The sequence below is a fragment of the Perna viridis genome, chromosome 11 (genome assembly GCF_037379345.1).
Source record: "Perna viridis isolate PV_CMFRI_1.1 ecotype Kerala chromosome 11, ASM3737934v1, whole genome shotgun sequence".
NCBI lineage: Eukaryota > Metazoa > Mollusca > Bivalvia > Mytilida > Mytilidae > Perna > Perna viridis.
In genome coordinates, this window is record NC_142455.1 from 36413500 (window position 1) to 36441198 (window position 27699).

The 27699-nt window shown below is 32.1% G+C and overlaps 1 protein-coding gene across 2 annotated transcripts in view; it reads right to left on the bottom strand.

Annotated features, from left to right (window-relative positions):
* The window catches only part of LOC148603941 (serine/threonine-protein kinase 17B-like), a 41957-nt gene continuing 14258 nt past the window's right edge, over window positions 1-27699 (bottom strand). The window contains exons 2-7 of one of the 2 annotated variants that reach the window (XM_088553698.1): window positions 15364-15576; window positions 9151-9289; window positions 6669-6795; window positions 5708-5756; window positions 4995-5174; window positions 1-3946 (exon numbers count right to left, since the gene is read on the bottom strand). In XM_088553698.1, the coding sequence (XP_088409824.1) occupies window positions 3487-3946; window positions 4995-5174; window positions 5708-5756; window positions 6669-6795; window positions 9151-9289; window positions 15364-15576 (1168 nt within the window). In that variant the 3' untranslated portion in view covers window positions 1-3486. The remainder of the gene's footprint in view (window positions 3947-4994; window positions 5175-5707; window positions 5757-6668; window positions 6796-9150; window positions 9290-15363; window positions 15577-27699) is intronic. The other variant, XM_088553699.1, reaches the window with a different exon arrangement.

The following is a 27699-nucleotide window of genomic DNA, read 5'->3' on the forward strand; positions in this document are numbered from 1 at the left end:
TGACAATGTTACATTGCCAATAAAAAAATAAAAGCCAGTTCTAAACATCACAGCAGAAAATAATATCTCTCCCTATTGTGCTCACTGCAATATTTTCTGTCTCAACTTCAATAATGCATTTATTCTGTATCTTTCACTATAAACTCAAGACATACATGCCATTGTCAATGTCAACATCAATGGTATTATTTGCTTATCTTCTTGGAATATTTTGTTGGCAAACCAAACTCCCAAAGACTATCAATAATAAACCACACTGGTTCAGATTATTATGTAAAATATTCACACTGTGGATGGACGAAAATTGTACAATTCCCATGAGATGTAGTGTAAAACCGATCATAAAGCCTAAAACAAGATGGTATATAACACAAAATGCATGAATTGTACCAAAAAATAAATATATAAAATATATTTCATGTAAAAAGGGAATGGGGAATAATTTTGGCTTGTTAGTTAGAGATTGGTCATTATTGCTACATATAATCCTGAAATTCTACTGGTTGCTATAGTTACTTGTTATAATATGTGGTAAATGCTGGGAGTGTTTTACATTAAAGGATATGAATACTGACTCATGAGAACTAAAAGGTCATTTGAATAAGCTCATGATAATTTATTTTACAAATAATGAATGCTATTTCTTTATCTATAGTGATGGTAAAAAAATAGTGGATTTAATTCAAGTTATCTCATGTAAAGTTCCTAGATGCATCCAGTTAACTTTTAAAAAAAAAACAAGCATACATGACTTAGTGTAACAAAACATGAAATATGGTCTTTAGTTCATAGAAGTCTAAAAATCATTAACAGACACATGGAGAAGTTAAGACAACAGAAAAAGTCTGGACAATAAGACACAACAGATGGACAGACAGACAGACAGACAAGTAGAGTATCAAAAGAACAACAATGAACACTTCAAAAATATCAGAAAAATATAATCATAAAACTTTTGGTCACTGAAATACTGATAGTGGTCCTAGCACATATTATTTTAATGAATGCTGTTGTTGTTAATGTATATATATATATATATATATATATATATATATATATGTACTAAAGGGTACAAGTACTGCAATAAACTACCAAATCTATAGTTGTATGTATCTCAACAACTAGTGGTCCACAAACATCAACTAAAAACGACAATCATCTACAGCATATATAAACATCAATCATAGCACAATTAATGAAAAATCTTTATCATTTATCATATGGTCCAATATTTCTTAGTACTGATACTTTTGAATTGTTTATCTTTTTCAAACAATTAAAATACATGAATATTGTCACAGACAGAGATAATTTTAGCCATAATATAATCTGTACATGGTTTCTGCATTGTAACTTTAACACCAGATACACTTTACCTCCAATACACAGGAAAATAAAACCTTATATGTTTTAATCATATGGAATCATAAATTTAGGACTGGTATTGAAATACATCATCTGTTTTGCATATAAAACCATATCAAATTAATTTTTTTTACAAATCATTAAATGTGTATAGAAATCATTTCAGAAACTTTATGGGAAACATATTTTACCAAATGATACTTTCATGTGTGTCCTAGGTCAATTTTTTTTCTTCAGTCCTAAACCAGTCTAATCCGAAACTTTTTAATATCATGTTTGTCTACCACAAAAATAATATATATATATATATATATATATATGAAAAATACATGTAGGATTTGTTCCTGTATATCAGGAGCCAATTGTCATACTGGCTTGATTGAACATCATATTTACTGTGATTATATTAGATATCATCTCTAGCCTCACCCAATATCATCAAAGTTTGAAATAAAGTGTTTTTATTAAACATGGATGAGAGGAGAATACATCAAACTACAGTAGGCATAAGAGTATACAGAATCATAGAAAAAAACTAAATACATGTGATTGAAACACTGTGAACTGAAAATATTGCAGTTAATCAAATCGTTCATCATAATTCAAATTTAAACCAACACAAAAAAAATCTGAGAGGTACTACTGTTTGTAGTTTTAAAAGGTCAAACCATGACCTTAAATTCCAAACATTTTTTTTATGATGAAGTACAAAAGAATAAAATCTATGAATTAAAGATTCAACAAACCCATATAGTTACATGGAACCACTAAACTTGATATTCATGAATATATTAATACATGTACATTATGTCTGAAAAAAAACTACATTTTGTACAAATGCTTTCTGCATCAAACAGTAATTAAGCACTATGTATTGAAGTGTACAACCTTAAAAAATGACATGGTAAAACTTTGTCTGTTTGCTCCTCTACCACAATCTTTTACACAAAATTACTTCTCTAAATATTATTAGATAACAACATTATTTCTTGATTTTTCACTAATTTGCATTATAAGATAGCAAAGTAACTCAATGAATCTAAACATCCATAAAATGTTTTGGATAGGCCCTATATTTTGGGTTCAAGGTAGAGAAGGGGTAACAAACTAAATTTTATTTTAGACCTTAACTTGAAGAAACAATAAATGCAAAATGTAAAGCCAAAACAGCTGAGAGAAGATTTATGCAAGGTGCCAGAAGCTTTAAGCAAAGTACAATAAAAGAGAGCTGTTTTAATTAAAAATTTAAACATAGATTACTAAGAGAAATACTAATACGAAAGTGCCAAGCAATGTTTAATTAACTGGTCTTGATAAATTAAGTACACAGAATTACCTGTACTTTAATGCAGCCCTTAGTTTCAGTTTGTATTGTACCTGCAGTTTGAGTAACAATAAGTCTTCAGAGTATGTTTACACACTGTTTATCTACACACAATTAAACTTCCAGTACTTCCAGGAGGACACCAGGGTCAATACGATCAGAAATTACTATCATCCCAATCTTACAGCAAATTGTGATTGTAAGTACTTAGTATTGCATTTCATAGGACAAATCCAAAATTTATATCAATGAAATGTAAAAATCAATACAGTTATGTCAAATGCTTTTTAAAGGTAATTTCAAGCTAAAATGTTTTATTTCTGATAAATTTGGAGGGTAATTGTCACACTAGAAATTTTTTAACTCATGAAAATGATTTGACAAAAACCATTTGCAATAACCATGAAATATTAAACTAATTTTCAAGTTCATTGATGATATTTTTTTATTACCCAACTTTTTTTTCTGGATACAAATGCAAAAAGTGAGATGTAACAGTTTTTTAAATGCCAGCAATGTAAAAAGTATCAAAAGATAACAATGATGTTCCACCTAACACAAAATCGATGTAAAATACAAAAAAAAACCTGGTCAGTTTGGAAAGAATGAATAATAGATGACGTAGTAAATAAAACTTTCAAAAATAATAATTCAAGCCAAGGGAAATAATTCAGGAAAGTTGGTAAAGGTGTTGGAATATTAATATAGAACAAAATGATATGTATCAATAGATATGTGGTCAATAAAAGGGAGGGGATTAGTCTATCTAGTTTGTCATGAACATGCTATAAATACACTCATAAAACAGCTTGCGTAGATAAGTTGCTATTAACGTCATCAATTCCAAAGCTTTCCTTAACATTACATTCTGTTTGGGAACAAGAAACTGTTACTCCTGTATTGTGAACTTTTTCGCATTTGTCTATTATATTAGAGTTTGAATTGCACTTTAATATTTTGCTTGGTATACTCTCGTCAGAGTTCTTCCGTCCATATACAGCTTTTTCATTTTCACAGTCTTTTTGGTCAATATGCACAAGTGCATTTGATGATTGTGAACATTTAATCCTGCAGTCTAGTTTTTCCTTTTCAGAGTCTGATTTTTCATCCATTTCATCACAGCTTTCTGCCATATTTTCTTCACAGTTGTTTGAGTTAGTATTGTCACTGACAGTAGTGTCCTCTAGTGGTGATTCAGGGGAGATAATTCCTGTAATCCATGGATGTTCCAAACACTGTTTGGTATTCATTCTTCCCCTTGAAAATGATAAGATTACATGATTAACTTTAATCAAATCTTTAGTTCATTATACTAATTTTTCATGATGCAATCAGGCGGTTGTAAGGCTGTATCAACTAAAAAACCGAAAGGACCTTTAGATATGAATTATATCCTAAATAATAGCAATGATCAATGGTCCTAATGGTCTAGTCTGAATGTTAAGTTGTACAGCTTTTTAACTGCAAAGAACTGACTTAAAGCAGGCAAATAAGTGGAAATCAGTAGTAAACAAAGGATAAAGTAGAATCAGTAAAATCTGGATTTGAAAAAGAGGAACAAAATCATATCTGTAAGAATTAAATCAATTCAAATAGAAAAAAACAGAAATTGTGAGAAATTTTCATATCAGAACTAAATGTTGTTGATACTACATTTTAACAATACTGAAAGAAAGGATTCTTAATACATGTACAATTAAACACCATTTATTAGACTTCAGGTGTTGTACATTTCTATATATTTACTGCAATGTTGAAAGTCATTGGGTAAATTTAAGTGTTCCGAGAGGAAGTAAGTTGTCACTTCATAACAGATGTGACGTCATAATTTACGACTAGTTTTACATTTATGATTTTTTGTGAAAATGGCTGCTGGGTCTGCTCACTGATTTAACCTCCTTTTGTAAGGATCATGCTATGTTATTGTCTATATATTCTGGTAAGTTCTGTGTCTAGCTTACTAAACATCACACTTCCTCCTTGGACATATTTCATGCCTCAAATTTCTATAAATATTTTGTCATTTTTTATTTTTTTGGTTGTTGCTGACTAATAGTTATGTTTATCAAATCTTTCCATCAGAGTTAATGATGCCACATGTAATGAAGGAACAAGTTAATTCTACTGAAAGGAATTATGATTTATTTACTGCTTGATGAACAGTTTTTACTCTTCTACCAGCTAAATGACTTGAAATGTTTGGTTTTATTTTTGTTTTTGAAGAGCATGTAAGGACATTTTTGTATCAACTCTCAATTTTTCAGGTCATTTTTATTTTCCAAAAACATTTTCTTAAAGTACTTACTTTGGATGTTTCACTAAAAGTTTACATATAAAATCCTGAGACGCAGAACTAAGATGTGAGAAGAGACTGTCTGGGAATTCTAAATTAACTTGGGATATATTGAGGAAAGTCTTCTGTTGGTTATCATCTGCAAACGGTGAGTGAGCTGTTAACATGACATAGGCTAAAACACCTAAACTCCTGCAGAACAAAAAAACACAAATTAGAAGTTAACATGACATAGACTAAAACACCTAAACTCCTGCAGAACAACAAAACACAAATTAGAATCTTACCTAATATAGGCTAATGTTGTTATGATGGTATTACATGCAGTAAATAAGTAAATAACATGAGCTTAAACCCATAAACTCCTGTGGGATTAAAACAAAAGAGCAATCAGAATTGTAATGCCTTAAATATATTAATATGTTAATTCCTCGCCTAACACACATAGGCCAAAAGTTGTTAACTCCTGCAAGATAAAAATAATAACAGAATAATTATGATCAAAATGCCCCAAATATATGTGATAGGTTAGAATACTCTAAACAGGATAAAAACAAAACAGAAATTACAGGTATAATTCCTGCAATTCATTAGGTCATTCATTCTTACAAAATAAAATAGTTGTGTATCTTCATTGATATTCATTCCTTACTGTACATCTTTATACATTGTATTATTCCTTTTATTTTTATTGCAAAAAAAAAAACATAATAGCAACCACTAACCACATGTCTGTATGGAGACCCAAAGGTTCATAATCTAGGACTTCAGGAGCTGTAAAAGAAAGAAGACAAAGTCAGATAAATCCAAACCAATCTCATTGCTTTGAATTGTGTTTTAAAGCATATTTTGTTTGTACTGGGAGAAATTATATTGAGGTATTGTAATGTTGTGTAGTTTTTACAACTTAAGAATTTGCAATACTGGATGCTCGTTATATGTAGTTGAAATCTATAGTTGTCTTCATAAATGATATAATTGAAAATAAACTTCAATGGGAAGTCTTCTGTTAATCTGGTACTACTGATTTTAGACTTAAAACTTCCTGTGAAATTGACTTCTATTTTGGTATTGATTTAAAATAAAATCCTACAGTATTATCATAAATTTATTTGGTCCCAATGATTATGTCAAAATAGTATGTTTCTTACTGTCTTCAACTTTGTATTAGGTTTGTCATGTTATTGCTTTGGTTTTGTTTAAATCAATGACTTCTAATCTAATTCTTAAAAGATTTTTTTCTTTAATTATAAAATATATATACATGCGTATCTGATATGACTGGATCAACTGCAGCATTATAAGCTGTGTTACTACTGTTTACATAAAAACAGAAAACTGCATCAAATAGTACCCGCAAAATTGATGTTTAATACTTTATAACCTTTATCTTTATTTCAAATCTTGAAAACTGATACCTACGAATGTGTTCACTGGACAGAATCCATGAAAATTAACAACCACAAACATTAATATGTTTATAATATGTCATCCATGAACGTTTTTTATAACATCCAGGAACAGTTTTTAAGGCTTCTGGTTTTTCAGTTTTATTGAGGGTTATACTCACACTGATGTTCATAATTCTGGTGAGACTTTGCAGTTTTTTTAAAGTTATATTCACCTATGGATTCTGGTAAGGGTTTCATGTTAATCAAGGGTTCAGACAAGTTCTACAGTACATACCGACATAATCAACAGTTCCAATAATATCCCTGATATCTTCTCCTGTATTCACCAGACAAGCAAATCCCAGGTCACATAACTTTATATCACCTTTAGGGAACGGTTGAGTCAGTAATATATTCTGAGGCTAAAATAGAAAATAAGAATTAAATGCATGTAACTGTTGCTTCAAAAGAATCTTGTACTGTGATCATACTCGCAAAGACCCCAAAAGACCAAAATAAGTATGTATGCCAAGGGCACTAACTCCTTCATAGTAGATCCAGAAATCAACTAATTTATTTACACTTCAATTTCTGATAAGGAAAAGCATAAAGTGGTTCTTAACTATTGAAAGAAAACATTCTCACATGAGAAAAATTGCCTGACCCACAGACAGACAGACAGACAGACAGACATTTTTACAAGAGAGACAAACAGAATAACCCAGGCATTGCACTGAATATTATATCCTTGCTTCCACAAACTCATTGATTTAATTAATGTAACTTTGTGGTATAAATGGTTTTGACATAAAATCATTAGCGCACTAACTAACTGTCTAGGCAATAATGGGCAAATGAATAAATTACATTATACACACCTCCGTGGTAATAATGTGGTTTTGTTACAAAGATTACTCCCAACTCAGTAATCTAAGGTTAGTTCACTTGTACTATTCCAATATCTTTGACAGGAAATAAAACAATGCTTTAAATGAAATGTGGTAGTGGAAGATATGCACTTTTTATTATTATCATGAAATGCTAATTCATCAAATGACATTTTGTTATCATGGCTTAACAAATCAAAGGTGTGTTGATCTAAAAACATGTCAAAACATTATACACAGAAGACATTTTAAACTAGAAATCCCCAACCTAAATCCTTCCATTTGCTCAAAATTCACTGAACATAGAAAACCTTTTATGTTAGATTACCCTCCATTGCAGAGATCTGTCTTTGATCATTGGTGAACAAATATGATGCCATATTGGAGGAATTGTTTTACGTGGACTGATAAATGAAACAACACAAATTCCTGGGGAGGATACATCACACATCAATATTAATTCTATAATGAAGTGGACCTTTTCATGATTTTTTGAAAAACATAAAAACTGATTCAATAAAACTTTCCCTTGTGTTGCAAATTAACTCCCCCCCCAAAAAAAAAAAAAATTAAAAAGGGGGGAGTCCACAAAGATATGGAAGAAAAGTAGTCTTGAACTATACATAACCAATTTTTCTACTTTGACTTTTGTACATACATGTTCAGAGGAACATTTTTATGTTATAATGTTAAATTTTCTTAACAAAAAGTTTTCATGTTATGTTGTTATGTTTGCTCTATTTCATAAGGTCATAGTTCATAATTTTTTACAAAACATTAGTTTGTAAAGAAACAAAAAACCCACACTATTTTAATCCCCTCCATGTTTAGAAGTACAACCCAGAGAGGAAAATGAAATACAAGACTGGTACCTTACAGTTTATACTCAACAATGACATCATACTTAGTAAATTCATAGAAATCAGACAGCTCTGCTTTTACATGATGCCATCTATTGATATTTGTTAAGGTTGAATTACAAGAGAAAATTTCAGTGGCTCTGCAACATGTCTATAACAAAACAGTTCACAAAACACAGATTTCTGGTTTTATAAAAAGGAACAGAATTAACATAATTCATCCCATATGCCCTAAGAATCCTTAATTGCTTTTTATCCAACAAAATATCTCAAATTATCTTTTTTCATATCTATATGAACCATTTTACACTGATGGAGGTAACTGGATCCACTACATCTATCTTTACATATTCATTTCTTCAAGGTTAAAGTGATCAATATAATCTAGGTTTACTGGTGTGGAAATACTCAGTGAATGTTCCTCTTGTATAAATGTAATCTTAAGACATCCAATTGATTTTACACCACAAGCTAGTTTTAGTTCCCAACAGGAAAGAGCTGGAAAGTTACATTAATGATCCTGAGAAAAGACTATAGGACATCTTAAAATGGGTTAAAATATGAAACCCTTAAGTTGAATTAAAGCTATGATCCCCCCCACCCCCACGAAAAAATTCATGAAAATCCCTTAAGCAGTTCAGTAGGAGCCAGACTTACAAAATATGCAGACCAACAGATGGATCTATAGACAGAGTAATTCTCAAGAGGTGGCAAGGTTAAATCAGATCATGATTCTTAAAAGGTGGTAATACAAAATCAGATAAATCGACCATTTATATATCTTATAAATTGTATTCTTACATGTAAATATTGTACCTCAACCTTGTCTAACATCATATCCTACAGAACAAGGATGTTTTAAGTATTTGAATGTACTGATGTATGAATAGGTTAGAGTGTGTGTGTGTGAAGTAAAGTAGCTGTGTTTGTTTATTGTTATTTATCAAGTTATATCTGTACCTTTATATTTATAGTTTACAAGAATATATCTACATACATCTATTGTAATCAACACAAATTCAGTATTTACCTTGATGTCTAAATGAACTATATTTCTCTGATGAAGATAATCTAGTCCCTCCAATATCTGTTTCATTATCTTCACTACATCTTGTTCATCAAATGATTCCTCAATAACGCATTCATGGAACAGCTCCCCACCAGAACAGCTGAAAGAATATATACTTTATTTTACCAATATGACAGTAGCCCTCTTTTTCAATTTCCATTACACTTTTTTAGCAAGCTTGGATTGCTACTTTCCATTGGCAAGAGCAGCTAAGATTTGAGTTCTATTTCTTAAGGGTTTTCCTTGAGCATATCAATTCCTGGTTGCTCAGAAGGCCCTTTCAACTAGTTCTCATGCCATTTTTTACATCTCATTATTAACATTCTTAAAATAAATTCTATTGTCGACATACTTTTTAGATAGTTCATAGCAAAAAAACATGATGAATAACTTCAATGTAAACAGAAAATAGGAGAACTTTGAAAGATAAGGAGAAGGACCTGGGAACCAAGACATTTTCTTCAGTTGGCTTTTCTCAGCATCCTTTTTCAGAAGTCCTTTAGCCTCTACCCCCCCAAAAAAAAAAAAAAAAAAAAAAAAAAAAAAAACCTCAATAGCCCCATAATAACATTGACAAGTAAAGAGAAAAGAGAAAAAAAATGCTAATACTGAATACTGCAAAACTAAAAAATGTAAATTAACTTATGCACAATCTGATGAAAACCCTAAAAATCTAGTCAAATTGTACATTTTTCACTGCATAAATTAGGACATCAAAATGTACCAAAATAGCAGATAGGTTAATGTTCAGTCATGCATAAAATAAATGCAGTTAAGCATGAAATTTTATGTCAAAATAATTGTGCCAAATTAGAATAAATGCCTACTGAAATAGAATTCAGTAATCTTGGGTGATAAAAAGATTAGTTCATTCCCAAACAGTAAATAGCAGACATTTAGGGATGTAGTTAAATAAAAGCAAATGTCAAGATCAATAATCAGGATTCAGGTGCACCTATAATTAAATGAATTCAATTCTTGTTTAAATATATTTGAAGAACTGTAGTATCTTACACATATTCAGTTCATCCTGTGTGTGACTGGATTTTTCCTCTAGTATAGTTCCGATCCAGTTTTGATGTTTTACTTTCAGTAACGTCACATTTCACTTCATGTGGGTGAAGTTTAAATATATAGAAGTTATTTACACATTATAAGATGTAATCCTTTCAAGTATTTAAACTTGAATTGACTTTTTAATATGCTACTATTATTAACATACCAATGATTTTCAATCATTTTTAATATACAATACATAACATAGAAATACTTAGCTGTAAAAGTTCAAACCATGTCAGGGATTAACATTGACATTTAAAATAACAGCTTTTAATTAAATTCTGAATGATCAGGCAAAAAATGGAAGTAGACAGATCTTTTTTTAACTTCTAGAAGTTCTTTCAATGACCCTACTGAATATACTTATACATATCCCTAACTATATACATTGTACACTTATGATTTATACACTGACTAAAGTAGCACTAGAATAAAATGACAGGTCTGTAGAAGGGTAAGACAGCTGGCAGAGACTTCTAACCACAGAGTCTGGAACACTAACCATAACCATGTATAGGTCTCAAACAAAATGTCATTGACAAATCCTACACAGATACATGTATAACAATTAAAGGCCTGTGAAAACCATGAAATTCTTATTCTTAGATATATTTGTGGGTGTTTATTTTTTTTATATGTAATGCCCAAACAATATAAAAATATGATAGTGTGACTTTTTATATGTAATGCACAAAGTTACAATGTAAAAATATGATGGTATGACTTTTATTAAATGTCACTTACTTTAGTAATGGCCTAATTTGCATAATTTGTTAAAAATCTCTACTAATTCAAATCAACAAAATACGACAATGTGATTAAATTAAGCATGTTTCCTGATAATGTTGAGTTCTTATCTAAAACATGAGGTATAAAGACGACAACTTTCTATTTAGGATATTACAAAAAAACTGCAGTACTGTATCTGGGTTCAGTTTTATGAACCCAATCTCATAGTAAAAAGTTTGCATTTTTTTCTCAAAATTTGATTTGGGAACAGAATGATGTTCGTTTGTCATTTTCATGCTTACTCACAAAAGTGATTTTACATTAGCTAAAATTGTGAATAAAAATTTTCTTGGAAAGTAAAGTCAACTTAGATATTTGTTGTAATCCCTCCAAATTTACTTTCCTTGACTTTAAAAAGTTTCAAATCAATGGTCCAATTGATGTGAAAACAAGAAGTCCCCAAAAAAATACAGTTGAAAAATCTGGACCTCTGTAAATACAATTTCAAAAGAAATTAATTAGGTCAGAAATTAAGGGTGCGGCATCTCAGACCTACATAAATTTAATCAAAACTGTCACTGGGGCTTGAAAACAAAACGTTCATCAGACTGACTAAATAGCAGTGAATAAAGGGCATGATAACAAAACATCAGACTGGCTAAATAGCAGTGAATAGAGGGCATGAAAACAAAACATCAGACTGACTAAATAGCAGTGAATAGAGGGCATGAATACAAAACATCAGACTGGCTAATTAGCAGTGAATAGAGAGCATAAAAACAAAACATCAGACTGACTAAATAGCAGTGAATAGAGGGCATGAAAACAAAACATCAGACTGACTAAATAGCAGTGAATAGAGGGCATGAATACAAAAAATCAGACTGACTAAATAGCAGTGAATAGAGGGCATGAAAACAAAACGTTCATCAGACTGACTAATTAGCAGTGAATAGAGGGCATGAAAACAAAACATCAGACTGACTAAATAGCAGTGAATAGAGGGTATGAAAACAAAACATCAGACTGACTAAATAGCAGTGAATAGAGGGCATGAAAACAAAACATCAGACTGGCTAAATAGCAGTGAATAGAGGGCATGAAAACAAAACATCAGACTGACTAAATAGCAGTGAATAGAGGGCATGAAAACAAAACGTTCATCAGACTGACTAATTAGCAGTGAATAGAGGGCATGAAAACAAAACATCAGACTGACTAAATAGCAGTGAATAGAGGGCATGAAAACAAAACATCAGACTGATTAAATAGCAGTGAATAGAGGACATGAAAACAAAACGTTCATCAGACTGACTAATTAGCAGTGAATAGAGGGCATGAAAACAAAACATCAGACTGACTAAATAGCAGTGAATAGAGGGCATGAAAACAAAACATCAGACTGGCTAAATAGCAGTGAATAGAGGGCATGAAAACAAAACATCAGACTGACTAAATAGCAGTGAATAGAGGGCATGAAAACAAAACATCAGACTGACTAAATAGCAGTGAATAGAGGGCATGAAAACAAAACATCAGACTGACTAAATAGCAGTGAATAGAGGGCATGAAAACAAAACATCAGACTGACTAAATAGCAGTGAATAGAGGGCATGAATACAAAACATCAGACTGACTGAATAGCAGTGAATAGAGGGCATGAAAACAAAACATCAGACTGACTAAATAGCAGTGAATATATTTGTTGACTCATAATTGGGACAGGTTTCTTTCCATCTATTATCCATATAGAAATGAAGTAATGCATGAAAGTGAGCTGGAACAAAGTGAAGAATGTGAAATATTCATCAACAGCTTGGATTTCTACCTTCATCTACTGACAGATGTCTATAATGACATCACCATTCATACATACAATACGATTACATTTATGACTTTTTCTCTTCTTTTCCCTTGTTTTTGTTATCTTTGTTCTTTTTTACTCACATTTAATCCTTCTCTTACCCATTCATCAATAGAGATTGGTATTAATTTTACAGTGTTTTAGGAAGTGAAGATCAAAGCCAGGACTTGTTACCTTTAAACACCCATCCTATTTCCTTCCTATAAGTGCAATTAGATCTGGGAAAGTCTGAGAAAATATTCTTCAACAGTGTTCATTGTAGAAATATAAAATGCTGTACAGAATAAATATCACCTAGTGTCTGGTGTTCTTGATTAGTTGGTGATTTAAGTAGGTTTTTAATGAAGTAAAATAAAGGAATAGCAAATATTCGAGTTTCATTCAACATTTCCAACTGTATGGTATCAAATATGAAAGGTTAGTTTAACTGGTTGATGACATTACTGACCTATATACTGCATAAACTGCAGATCATTTATCAAGGTTTCCTCTCATGCTGTATCTAAAGATGCATATTAATATTTATTTTTAAGTCTGATTTTGCACCAAATCAACTACTGTATCTATTTACAGGTCCGATCATGGACCAGATCAACTACCGCATCTATTTACAGGTCCCATCTTGGACCAGATCAACTACCGCATCTATTTACAGGTCCGATCATGGACCAGATCAACTACCGCATCTATTTACAGGTCCGATCATGGACCAGATCAACTACCGCATCTATTTACAGTTCTGATCATGGACCAAATCAACTACCACATCTATTTACAGGTCCGATCATGGACCAGATCAACTACTGTATCTATATACAGGTCTAATTATGGACCAGATCAGCTACAGTACCAATTTACAGGTCTCGTTATGGACCAGATTAGCTACTGTACCTATTTACAGGTCTAATTATGGACCAGATCAACTACTGTACCTATTTACAGGTCTCGTTATGGGCTGACTATGACATTTTTAAGAAAAAAGATCATACTGCAGCTAATAAATTTTTTGGAAATAAGTTCAGTGGTCCAGGTTCCCCATCCTTTAAAAAAAAAAAAAAAACGCATTGTGACCTTGAACTTTGACCTTCTGACCCCAAAATTAATACAGATAGGTGTCTTCCTTATCCCTGAATGTATATGTTACATGAATATGATCAGAAGCTTTCAGAAGTTATGACAAAGAAACTATTTTTGGACAGAAAGCCAACTAGATATCATGGAGATGGCAGCCATCTCTTAGGGCCCCGCTGGTTGAAAATATATTTTTAAATGTCCACTGCTTAACAGGGAATATTGAGAACTTGGTAAAAAATTTGTCGATCGAAACTAAACGTAAACATGACTTGTAACTCATCATAATTGACACATGATTGACTTGCTTACCAAATATAAGTCCAATATCTGCATGCGTATGGAAAAAAAGTGCAAATAACTGTGATTTTAGTGAAATTTTGGAATTCCAAGGGCCGTAACTTGGTCAAAAACCGGTGGAGCAGAACGAAACTCAAACTTGATTTGTAACTAATCATAATTGACTTGCATACAAAATATCAGCCCAATATCTGCAAGCGTATGGGAAAAAAAGTGTGAAAAAAGGCGATTTTAGTGAAATTTCAAAGTCCAAGGGCCATTACTTGATAAAATATTAGTGGAGCGGAACAAAACTTAAACTTGATTTGTAACTATTCATACTTGACCCATATACAAAATATCAGCCTAATATCTGCAAGCATATTGAAAAAAAAGTGTGGAAAACTGATTTTGTTATGGACGGACGCACAGACTGATTACTAAAGGGCGGCCGCCACTTAGTGGCGGGGCCCTAATTATACAGCCCCACCCACAGCTTTAACAAAAGGCAGGGGACAAAAATGTCTCACTGAAACTGGTGAAACTCATAGAGGCAACAATTATGAATGTATATACACCTTTTTTATCTTTGACCAAAAGTAAGGTAGTCCTTACTATGGAAAAAACAAGGGTGTAAGAACTCCAATTACTAGAGTAGTAAAGATCCTAATTATTGAACTTATGTCTATAACTAGACAAACAAGGGGCATGTTAGCCATTTTCCTCGGAGTTTTTTTATGTTATCCACTTGTAATCAAACACTCTAGAAGTATGACAAAGTCAATTATTATTACATGAACAAGTGCCCTTTTCCCGGTCTATTAATGTACAACATCATGTAACATTTCCTCTTGTTTTCAAAGTTCTGTTTTAATATTCAAGTGATAAACTATGTTAAGATTACACAATAAAATTTTTCAGAGAAGCATGTTTGATGACAGTCACACAGTATAGATCCCTCACTGCAACAATGAGATAATGGTCGATACATCTTTCCTGTACTTCAGAACTGCCTTCACACAATCAAAATGTGGCTTTTCACAGAAATGAGGAAAACAAAATATTACTTACATGTACTGGTATTAGCAAAATTTTCACTGTTCACTAAAAAAGTACACAAGTAAATGGTGATAATTGATATGTACTCATACAAGCCTTTCAGTAAAACTTACTATTCTGTAATGAGGATTAGTTCTGTTGTTGTTTCAAACACTTCCTTTAACTGTACAAGTCTAGGATGAGACAGAGCTTTTTCTAACATCACCACCTCCCGTAATATCTCCTCTCGACATGTTTTCCCTCTCCGTCGCTTTTTTATATATTTTGCTGCTACCTCCTCTTTGGTTTCTTTATGGATTAACTTTTTTACTACAGCAAACTTGCCCCTAGAAACAATAAATGGAAATATAGTTATTTTGACTGTAACTTTTTGTCTTAAAAGTGAACTAACATATCAAACTTGTACAGTACAGCTCAAGAGACTTGTACAGGAGAACTACATGTGTACAGTACAGCTCAGGAGACTTGTACAGGAGAACTACATGTGTACAATACAGCTCAAGAGACTTGTACAGGAGAACTACACGTGTACAATACAGCTCAGGAGACTTGTACAGGAGAACAGTACAGTACAGCTCAGGTGATTTGTACATTACAGCTCTGGGCATTGTTTTTTTACTTCGCAATTATGAACATATTTTCAGTTTACAGTCTCCTATATTAAGGTTTTTGTTATTAGATGAAAATGCATAATAGAGAAATATAACAAGAACATCTTCTTGATTTGGTCTGTAACCATGAGCATAATAGAACAATAATTATTTTATCATTGAAAAACAAAGTGTCAAGTGGAAATGTTACAAAAAGAAACCTTGGAGTTCAAGGTGTCTACCAAAAAACCCTGAAGTTTAAGGTGTGTACCAAAAAACCTGAAGTTCAAGGTGTCTACCAAAAACCCTGAAGTTCAAGGTGTGTACAAAAAACCTGTAGTTCAAGGTGTGTACCAAAAACCCTGTAGTTCAAGGTGTGTACCAAAAACCCTGTATTTCAAGGTGTGTACCAAAAACCCTGTAGTCAAAGACGTGTACCAAAAATTCGGTAATTCAAGGTGAGTACCAAAAACCCCAAATTAAGAAAGTTTTTACAACCAAAAATGTTTAATATCCATTCTGGTAGTAACAATATTCTATGAACCTCTATTTATACATCTACTCCAACCTCCCAATGTAATACTTATATCCCTTTTTTCATTTTTCTACTATGACCCTGAATTAATGCATCACAATTACACATGCATCTAAAACCTTGCTCATGAATATTCATATCATTATAAAAGCACAGATGCTTCCGTGCAACTGCATGTCTTGTAAATTATCTGTTTAGTAAAGTATTAAATTAGTCAGAGCTTATAAATCAATCAGAGAGTACACATTAATACCTTATTTTGTATGATTTTGACCTGGAAAGGTTATATTAGTCCCTTGCCAAGCCTGACTCATTGTTTTGTCAAGAAAATTCTGCCATCACACTTCAAACCAAAATATACTTAAACCCTCTGTAACCTTTAAAAATAATCCATCTTTACCTACAACTATCGCATCTTTCATCATTTTACAACTTTCACACATGAATGAATCTTTTAATTTTGATATTCTTCATAAAACATTTTGTAAAATTTTTGATGGGATAGACATAATTTTTTTCAAACATTCATTGTCAAGGTATTTTTACCTGCGTCAATTAAAAGGAGTTGCAAACACTGTAACACAGGGAATGACATTTCTGACTCATTATTACACAATTAAAATGCAACCACATGAACTATTGCACTTAAAAAGGCATATCAAACCTATAAAGACTTGTTTATTTACATACTTACTTACAGAACCTAAACTTAGAAGTCTGCCAAAAATTAACAACTCTGAAACAAGGCCAACTTGTCTATCAATAGTTAACATGAAACCATTCTTACTAGCCCAAGTTACAGAAAACAGAACTCAAAAGGGACTTATGTGGGGACTTTCACTAGCCCAATTTACAGAAAACAAAACTTAGAAGGGACTTATGTAGGGACTTCCACTAGCCAATGTTACAGAAAACAAAACTTAGAGGGGACTCATGTGGGGACTTCCACTAGCCCATGTTACAGAAAACAAAACTTAGAAGAGACTTATGTGGGGACTTCCACTAGCCCATGTTACAGAAAACAAAACTTAGAAGGAACTTACATGAGGACTTCCACTAGCCCAAGTTACAGAAAATGAAACTTTGAAGGGACTTATGTGGGGACTTCCACTAGCCCATGTTACAGAAAACAAAACTTAGAAGGGACTGACATGAGGACTTCCACTAGCCCAAGTTACTGAAAATGAAACTTTGAAGGGACTTATGTGGGGACTTCCACTAGCCCAAGTTACAGAAAATGAAACTTTGAAGGGACTTATGTGGGGACTTCCACTAGCCCAAGTTACAGAAAACTAAACTTAGAAGAGACTTATGTGGGAACTTCCATTAGGACCAAGTTTTCAATCCTAAACAGTTTTTCATGTATGTGTTGGTCATGTAGTTTTCTGACAGCAATCTTTTCGTAATAGGACCTTAAGCCTTGGACTAAAGTTTGTCAGTGTCTCCCATTTTCTGATATATAAAATTATTTAAGATAATAATAGCCAGAAAGTTCACCATATTTATATGTGGATCAGTGATGGATGGGAATCTGACCAAATGAAGAGATGCCCCTCCCTCCTATATTATTGACTTGTGGACAGTGTAACAACTAGAACATCAAAAGGCTACTTGATAAAATGAACTATACAAGCATTTTTTTTTTATAGATATACGATGAACCTGTGATTCTCTTTAAACATCATCATAACTTTCTATAAAGATTCTTCCAAATGAAAACTTGATCCAAGCCTGATATGGAAGATTCATTATAAACTTGGTATTGAAAGTTCCTTAAAATATACTGCAAAAAATATTATTTTAATCATACGTGCCTATCCACATGTGTAATTGCATGCATAATTACATGTAAATGAATTGTAACAATTTTAAGCAACTTTTTAAAGAGGTACTTGAAAGTTTTAAGAATGATATGAAGAAATTTGTGCTGTACTCATAACTGCCTGAAGTCACAGCAGCATTTTATTTGCAAAATTGAACACAATAGAAGGATTTGGAATTGACCTTCAAGATATCTTTTTAATTTCTTCCTTGTAGAGATATTATGAAAAAAAAGACTTCCCAGTAATTTTTTTTCATCAAAGGAAATGCATTGTACTAAATCTAGAAAGGAATGTCTAAGTGCAAATATGTTAACACTGGCCCATGGAAGGATTTCACAAGTAGTCTTGATGCCCTTGCTATGAGAAAAATCTTATTTCACCTAACAATGGAATTTGACTTGTAGAGTGACCTTGAAATTCAATTTATTTCTCCACCCAATAAAAGAATTAATTTTCAGTTTTGTGCTTTCTTCTAAGAATTCACTGTTACATAATATCAAACACTACATGTAATATAATACCAGCCTACATGTAAAGCATATCAACATGCCTGCTTCCTGATTACAGGTTTCACCTGAGACAGGTGTGAATTTTACAGGTGATATAAAATTCAAATAAAAACCCTACAATTAAACCTCTACAAGAAAGCAATTTGAGATTTGCATTTTTATGTCTTTCTTTATACAAGCTGTTTCAGAATGTAATGTGAAGACGATCTCTCTGTACCTGGTGTATGGTATCTCGTAACAGTTGGACTCACTGGATAGAAAAAGTTAATGGGTTTTATCAGGATACAAGTATTATTTGGATTGCATAATTTTCTGTTTAAAAATCACAGACTGTGTATTAATGCATGCTTTACCATTATTTGGTCAACAAATGAAATGAAACTGAAAGGTTCCATTACAATAACATATTTTTATTTGGGGAGCAAATAATATTTTTTGTAGCTTTTTAAATTTTTGACATGTACATGTATGATTGTATTCCTTTATTACATGTTAATTTAGATCTTATGTAAACTTCTGTGCTTATACAAGAAACTTTAGGAAGACATGTTGAAAATCAAGTCAAAAATAGTGTGATTTGTAATGCTTTAATCAACTGACTCAAACACAATATTAGAAAGTAAGATGGTTCTGAAGTAAGCAGGACTCCTACTAGGTTCTGAAGTAAGTAGGATTCCTATAAGGTTCTGAAGTTAGCAGGACTCCTATTATGTTCTGAACTTAGCATGACTCCTTTAAGGTTGTGAAGTAAATTAGCAGAACTCCTTTTAGGTTCTGAACTTAGCAGAATTCCTTTTAGGTTCTGAACTTAGCAGGATTCTGATTAGGTTTTGAACTTAGCTTGACTCCGATTAGGTTCTGAATTGAGCTGGTCTTCTTTTAGGTTCTGAACTTAGCATGACTCTTATTATGTTCTGAACTTAGCATGACTCCTATTAGGTTCTGCACATACAGGTATAAAAGATTGAATTACACTATAGTATGAAACTTTTACTTTGAAGCTCTATCATAACTTGGACAGTATAAAAGCTTATTGTTATGTCAAGTAATCAAATATGGAGAAATGAGAGACAAACGTCCATTTCTTTGATGGCAGTATATTCAATTATTTATGATCAAAATTCAATTACTGAACATGCAATAAGATGGAGCTCTTTGTCTGAGCTGTTAAAGTCACAATAAAACTAACACACTCTCCTTTACATACTTAATCATTGGAGTCATTTAATTTACTTCAATAGACCATCTGAGTAGTATTGATTTCTAACAACAGAATGGAGTTCATCTGAAAGTGACATTTTACATGTAGGGGTATTGCTAAGTGGTCTGAAGTCTGCATCTTTTACATTAACAAATAATTCTTAAAGGCAAACTCCAATCCCACCATAAAATTGTATTTCAGTTACAGCAGAATATGACATAAAACATACTACATAACATGATCTTTTACACAAGTACAATTTTGACATTAGCAAATAATTCAAAATTCAAAAATAAAACATTTCAAAATAAAATTAAGAAGTTTGACAGGCCACAATCATGGTACCTGATTTGACAAGCATAAGTCTTCCTTAGGAAATCAATAAAAAAAGATAACAATGACAACCATATTAGAAAAATAAAAACCATGACATAACACTTGATATCTTGATCACATCTAAGAAGAAAAATTGATTAAATACACCTTAAATGACCTATAATAATACCCAAAATACCCAGATGAAAAACAGAATACCAAAATTACCCAGTAAAAACATATACCCTGGTAGCAAGCTACACCTCCAATGATCTGTCTAAGTACCAAAACATTCTAACATAAAACCACATCAACAATGATCTGACTGAAAACCCAAACAACTAACATCATGTCCATCTGTAACTTAATACAAGAAGTAAATAATCCTGATAGAACAGAAGCCATCTTCACAAACTGGTAGACTAAACTTCAAACTATCAGACATAAGACCCAACTGTTACTGATCAAATCCATAAAACTTAATACTACCAGATATAGAACCCAACTGATACTGAAAGAACATATAATCAACTCCATAAAACTTAAATGACTAATTGTTGGGGTTTAACGCCCGAGAAGCAATATTTCAGCTATATTCAGGCGAGCATAAAAACAACTAGACATAAGACCCAACTGATACTGAAAGAAGATAAAACTAATACTAAAAGAACATAGGACCAACTCAATAAAACTTATAACTACCAGATATAAGATCAAAATGTCCAAATCCATAAACCCTTAAACTAAGACATAAGATCCAACTGACCCAGTAAGACCAATTCTATAAAACTTAAAAATATCAGACATAAGATCCAACTGCCCCTGAAAGACCATTCTATGAAACTTAAAAATATCAGACATAAGATCCAACTGACCCTGAAAGACCAATTCTATGAAACTTAAAAATATCTGACATAAAACCCAACTGCCCCTAAAAGACCATTCTATGAAACTTAAAAATATCAGACATAAGATTCAACAGACCCTGAAAGACCAATTCTATGAAACTTAAAAATATCAGACATACGATTCAACTGTCCCTGAAAGACCATTCTATGAAACTTAAAAATATCTGACATAAAACCCAACTGCCCCTAAAAGACCATTCTATGAAACTTAAAAATATCAGACATAAGATTCAACAGACCCTGAAAGACCAATTCTATGAAACTTAAAAATATCAGACATACGATTCAACTGTCCCTGAAAGACCATTCTATGAAACTTAAAAATATCAGACATAAAACCCAACTGACCCTGTTAGGACCACTAAAAAGTGGTAGAAAAAGCCTGAATTACAGATTCAAAGACCCCGATTGCCACAATAATAACTTAGGAAGTGGTTTAAAAACAAAACCTTAATTGTGACACTCTAGTTGGTTATGATGTGTTGACAAGTAAATTTGTGTTATAACCCCAGGGACTTGTGGTTTATCTAGTTTTTACAAATTTTACCATCTGTTAGACATCTATTTTATATCTTCCTTAGGTCTTTCTTGATATGTTTACAAGTTATAATTGTATACAAACAAATTATAAATGACATGGACAATCTTAACTTCTTACATGTAGTACATGTATATACATAACTAAAAACATGTAATTTCAGACCTGATTTCAATTTTTCAAATAAGATTTGAAATTTTATAGTTCTCAATTCCATGAGATCATATTTTGTAATTAAATCATAATTTTGTTATGTTAGCAATTATCATTAAAAAATTGATTAGAAGTTATCTTTGAAATAAAATTTGCAAGCTGTCAGGTTGCTAGATAATATAAGCAATGCTACTGACTATGCTATACAAATGTATGTAAATTTTGTAGCAACCCAATACTTTTTATCAAGTAGTTCTTATAGTAAAATATGGCTTTGTAAACATTTAAAGCCATTACCTATCAGAAGCATTCACTAAAAATGATCCAGGTAATCAACAGAACATAAACAAGTAGTACAGTCACCTACAACATTGTAAACACTATAAATTTAACTGTCCCCTCTAGAAAGAGTTTTTTTTTGTGAGAAAACCTGTTCTCAGTAAAATAACGTAAGCCAACATTATGAATCAACACTGTGCATGACAAAAATCTAAAGGGTGGAGATAGTTTAAGGATGACAAATTCTTACAAGATGAGGGCATGATCTCAATGTCACAACATTTTATTTTCGTATGATTAGATCCATCAAAAATTCATGTTAATTGTTTTCTCTTATTTGACATAAAAAATCTGTAACTTTCATTTAAATTGAACAGAAGAATTCAGATATTAACAGATATTCAAAACTTATTCCATACTATGACTAACCAGAAATAAAGAGAGGTAACTCACAAAAATGATCCTCTCTTCTGATAACAGGTAAAACCCTTAATTTGGATTTCTTCTCTTACAAAAACCCAACAATCTTTATCTTCCTTCTGCTTCATTGTACATACATAAATGATGTCTTACCATCCTATTAAGTTTCAACAAAATACTTTTAGCGGTTTAGAAATACATGTATAAAGTCCTCACAATAGATTATCCCTCTTGCAGACACCAGACAAATAATCATCTTCATTTTAATCTAACAAGATATTTGAAAAGAAATGACATTAAAAATATCAACAAAAAAAAAAAAAACATCGAAAAAAAAGCAATATCTCCAACATGGCCCAACAGTTTAACCCGAAAATTTGACCACAGGTAGATCTCATCATGCTGAACACTTCTACCCTATGTCAGAATTTGGCTAAACCTATACAATACCTTACTTCTCATATAGTTTCATCAAAATCTAATCATCTATTTAGGAGAAGTCATGTTCACATGAGAGGTGGACAGATAGAGACAGGATAACTTGTAAGAGGCCATGCTCTGTCAATTTAATCATACATTTAAATGTAATTATAATGCATGCTCTTTATGGGTGGGTGGGATCCCCAGGATTATATTTTATGCTAATTTAAATAAGAATGGTCAAATATAAAACAAAAAATATGGTGGTTTCAACAAGATTTCAGTAGTCAATAAAATTATTGTTTGAACAAGACAATAAAAAATCTTAAATCAATCACAGCAGTTATAACTCAAATAAAAGCAACTCATATAAAAAGTGAAAAAAAAGGTATGATGTTTATGTAAGCAGGAAATTTTCCAAGAAGGAATAAACTTCTAATCTGCCATATTATCTTGACATGATCTAGTTTGTATGCATAAGAAAAAACTCTGACACCTTTATTTGCCAAAAATTCACCTTTAAAAACATTGAAGCTTATATATGGTACCTATAAAAATTCCTAACTGTTTAGTAACACACAACTGTCTTAGTGTTGAGATAATAAGAATAATAAAATATATGACAAGACTGACCTGAAGAACCTTCATGTAATTAGATCATATAGGGAAAAGTCCTAGACTTAAAAATAAATTACTAAATATAGTAGAATAACCTTAGGGATTAGGGGTTAGGGTTATTCATCTCCCATTACAACATGTTTCTAAGAAACATATTAAATTACATTTCAGAAAAAGACTTGCAGTAAAACTACACCAGGGCATCAGCTTAATGTGATTTTCAAAAAGACCTTTGTCGGTCCATATCAAAATTACTTAATCAGAAAGTCCAAACTGTTAAAATATTTTGAAGGCTTTGTGATAGCCAAAACCTTCTGGCTCTTAAGAGTTTTAGGATCTCAACAGTAATGTTACATGTAATCAATAACCTAGTAAGCTTTTTCAATGGGTCATTGTTGTATAAATGACCTAAAGCCATGACTATGCAAAATACTTTGATCTCTCTTTCCATTACCTTTACATATTTCTGCAGTAAATCTATGGAGATATCAGATTTTATTTCACCCCCAAGGTCAGTCAGAATGACCCTGGTCCTTTTATTTCCTACTCACCCCATAAACAGACCATTTAAAGAATTTCTCTCCTTCAATAGAAGACCTAAATTATCTCCCCTTAATAACATAAAAGCCTTTAATTGTCACATAAACCAAGTTATTTTAATTATTAAAGATTATTATCCCCTGCCATTAAATCAAACAAAATTGAGATAATCAACAAAGGAGATGGCCTCAAGTATTCAACAAGGATTCTATCTATTACTTATATATCCTTTAAAGATATAGTGCAAGCAGGTGTCCATGTAGGTACATGTACTTTCAGACAGATCTTTTTCTAAGTTTTAAATAAATATGTCCCTTAATTTGTTGAAGATAAATATCATTAAAATACCACCAAAGTGTCAGCAGTGGATAATTCAAATATATCAAAATTCATAAACATGGCTTGAACTAAAAGCAGGAAATGTAAACATACATACACAACATAATGAACCCAATAAAATACATAACTTATAAAAACTGGAGATAAGGAAATCACACAAAAAATGAAAGCACTAATAATATGAAATCCCACAAAAAAAAATCTAGAGTTAAATCAGGAGCTCTAGGCTGGTAAGCACGTCCTGCTCCATCAACAGCCCTCATCATATTGCAAATGAATATAATATGGTAAAAGCCAAGCAATTATAATGCAACTACCTGACAGAAGTCATAAAGGGGATGGACAGTTGAAAACTTGATGGAAGGAAATAAATCTATCAGACATTACACAATATTTCAGGGAGAAATAAGATAATGACACCAAATCTTTGTACATACATACATGTACATGTAGCATGTAAATCTTTGTACACACATGTAGCATGTAAATGCCATTATAAAGTAATTGTTGTACATACATACATGTAGCATGTAAATCCCATTATAAAGTAATTGTTGTACATACATACATGTAGCATGTAAATCCCATTATAAAGCTATTGTTTTCCACTTCTAGAGAAAAACAGAAATAATTTGTTGCTGCCCTTCAAGTGACATATTAAGCTTACTTTAATAGTAGGAGTTGTTGATAAATAATAGTTAAGAATTAGTATTTAAAGCATTAAAAAGCTACTGGCCAAACCAACTATAAGACAAAACAGAAGCCATAATCTACAAACAAGGTAGAACCTAAAACAAATACACCAAGTATTTAGAAAATAGATAAGTTGTAAGACTGTATTAATATCATATATACAACATGTTATTGTAACATACTTTTATCATACATGTAAACTATGTGGAACAACACGCAAGCATTCTTTCCACAGACCCTCTTCTGAGCTATTTACATCAAAATCCCATTGTTCACAGCAGACATTATTATCATGGAAGTAATGGAAGAGTAGTTCATATTTCCTTCAATTATAAAAGATTTTTAAAAGCTTCTAGACAGAAATTAGAAAAGAAGTCACCTAATAATTAAAGTCATGAAATATGGTTAAAATAACTGGAACTAATTTTAAAGCAGGAGAACAAAGAATAGATTTGATATGATAGATCTGGTAATAGGAATAATAAGCTACAAAATATGTCTCTATGGTGTTCATACTCCAGATCAGGTAATAGGTATGATAAGCTACAAAATATGTCTCCATGGTGTTCATACTCCAGATCCTAATAGGTATGATAAGCTACAGAATATGTCACTGGTGTTCATACTGCAGGTTCTTCTAGGTATGATAAGTACAGAATATGTCTCAATGGTGTTCATACTCCAGATCCTTGTTTGTTTTGTTTTATTTGTTGGGGTTTAACGTCCGAGCAGCAATATTTCAGCTGTATTCAGACAATGACCATGAAACTGATGATAAAATGAACATGAAATGATGATGAAATGAAAAAGGGATGGGACACAAGGACAATGGAGTCGACAAATTTTGATTGCCACTGGAAATAGGGAGAGGTGGGTAGGGTCGGGCAATTCAGCCTCCTGTGGCGGAGCCCTATGGTTCCTAATCCGGGAGAATACTACAGTGGGGTTCTTTAACGTGCGAGGACCGTGGCATCTTTCCCAACACGATGCACCACTATGGTTTGTGGTCAGGTTTTCCGTATTATAGCCTGACAACCCCAGCATGTAACACACCAGGGGTACCCCATTCCACAACCTGGGGCACATATCCCAGTTGCTCTGTGGGCAGAGTGCCCTAGCCCCCGGCTAGGGTTCTGAGCACTATTTAGTCACCTTTAAGGACAAGCTTTGTGCTGCTGCAGGCCTATTCTTTTAACACCCGGACCTGCACGGGGCTACTCCAGATCCTAATAGGTATGATAAGCTACAGAATACGTCTCCATGGTGTTCATACTCCAGATCCTAATAGGTATGACTCCATGGTGTTCATACTCCAGATCCTAATAGGTATGATAAGCTACAGAATATGTCTCCATGGTGTTCATACTCCAAATCCATGACTTTTCATTTATAAACTTTGATGACTTAGTGATTGTAAATAAGAGCAGATATACAAATGTATGTATTTCATGCAGTTCAGGAGTAGAACACTAACACTCCTTTATATAAGTAAGATTTGTTGAGCCAAATGTAAATGTGCAAGCTCATAGAAGTAACAACCTGCAGGTAGGCACGACATCCTACTTAATATATTATTCTGACAATGAACTAACCCGTTGTCACTCAGTCTTCTATATACTGTGTTTGGTAAACTACCTATTTCAAAGTCTTTCATGAGGGGATACATGTCCTAACTGAAGACAAATACGATCCCATGAAACAAGGACACAATTCATAACTCTAGAAATACTTAAAAAATCTCCACATTTTAAAAATGTTTACATTTGAAGCTAGGAAAGTATGCTATGATTTTATTAGCTTTACATACATGTAGATACAAAGATACACCAGGATACAAAATCTCAATGCAGTATAGTCCACAAATTAATTTTATTTCAATAAAATAACCTAGTTCAAAAGGCCATCTATTTAGAAGGATTAAGATACAACAGACTAACAGAGCGTCAGGTACATGCAGTCTGTATACTTTGGTAAGCCTATATTTGTATGGGGATGAGTTTTGTTTGACTGACCAAATCTTTCCCTAATCATGCTGATTATTGTGTATTCAAAAGTAGATTACAAGATCTAGAGATTAGATAGTGTACCAGCAGACTGAGTCAGTAAGCCGATGAACAGATACACTTTGTACTCACAAACAAAAAGCTTACATGTAAGTTAAACTGCTCTTGAAAATCATCACTTGACACAATTTAAATGTTTATGGTCTCAACAGTTCCTAATGTTTTGTCCCATTTAATCTTCAAAATTTATGCAGAATCTTGACACTTATTGATAAGGGTCTGTATAACTTGTAATTTGATAGACTGTAGAACTTAACAAACCATATTCAGTCTTTATTTCATTTTATTGAAAGAAAATTCAGGCTATCAAAAGAATGAACAAGAACGGCTTTCAAATAAAATAATTTTCTTATTTTATAACAATTTGGAAACTTTGCCTTGTAAGTTGTAGTACATGTATTTTCAGGATACTTTGAAGGTGTTCCTCTATTAAATATTATGCAAAAATAAAATGTGTCATATTTAGGGTAAAGGACTTGGAATTGCATGACCACTTCATGTGCCA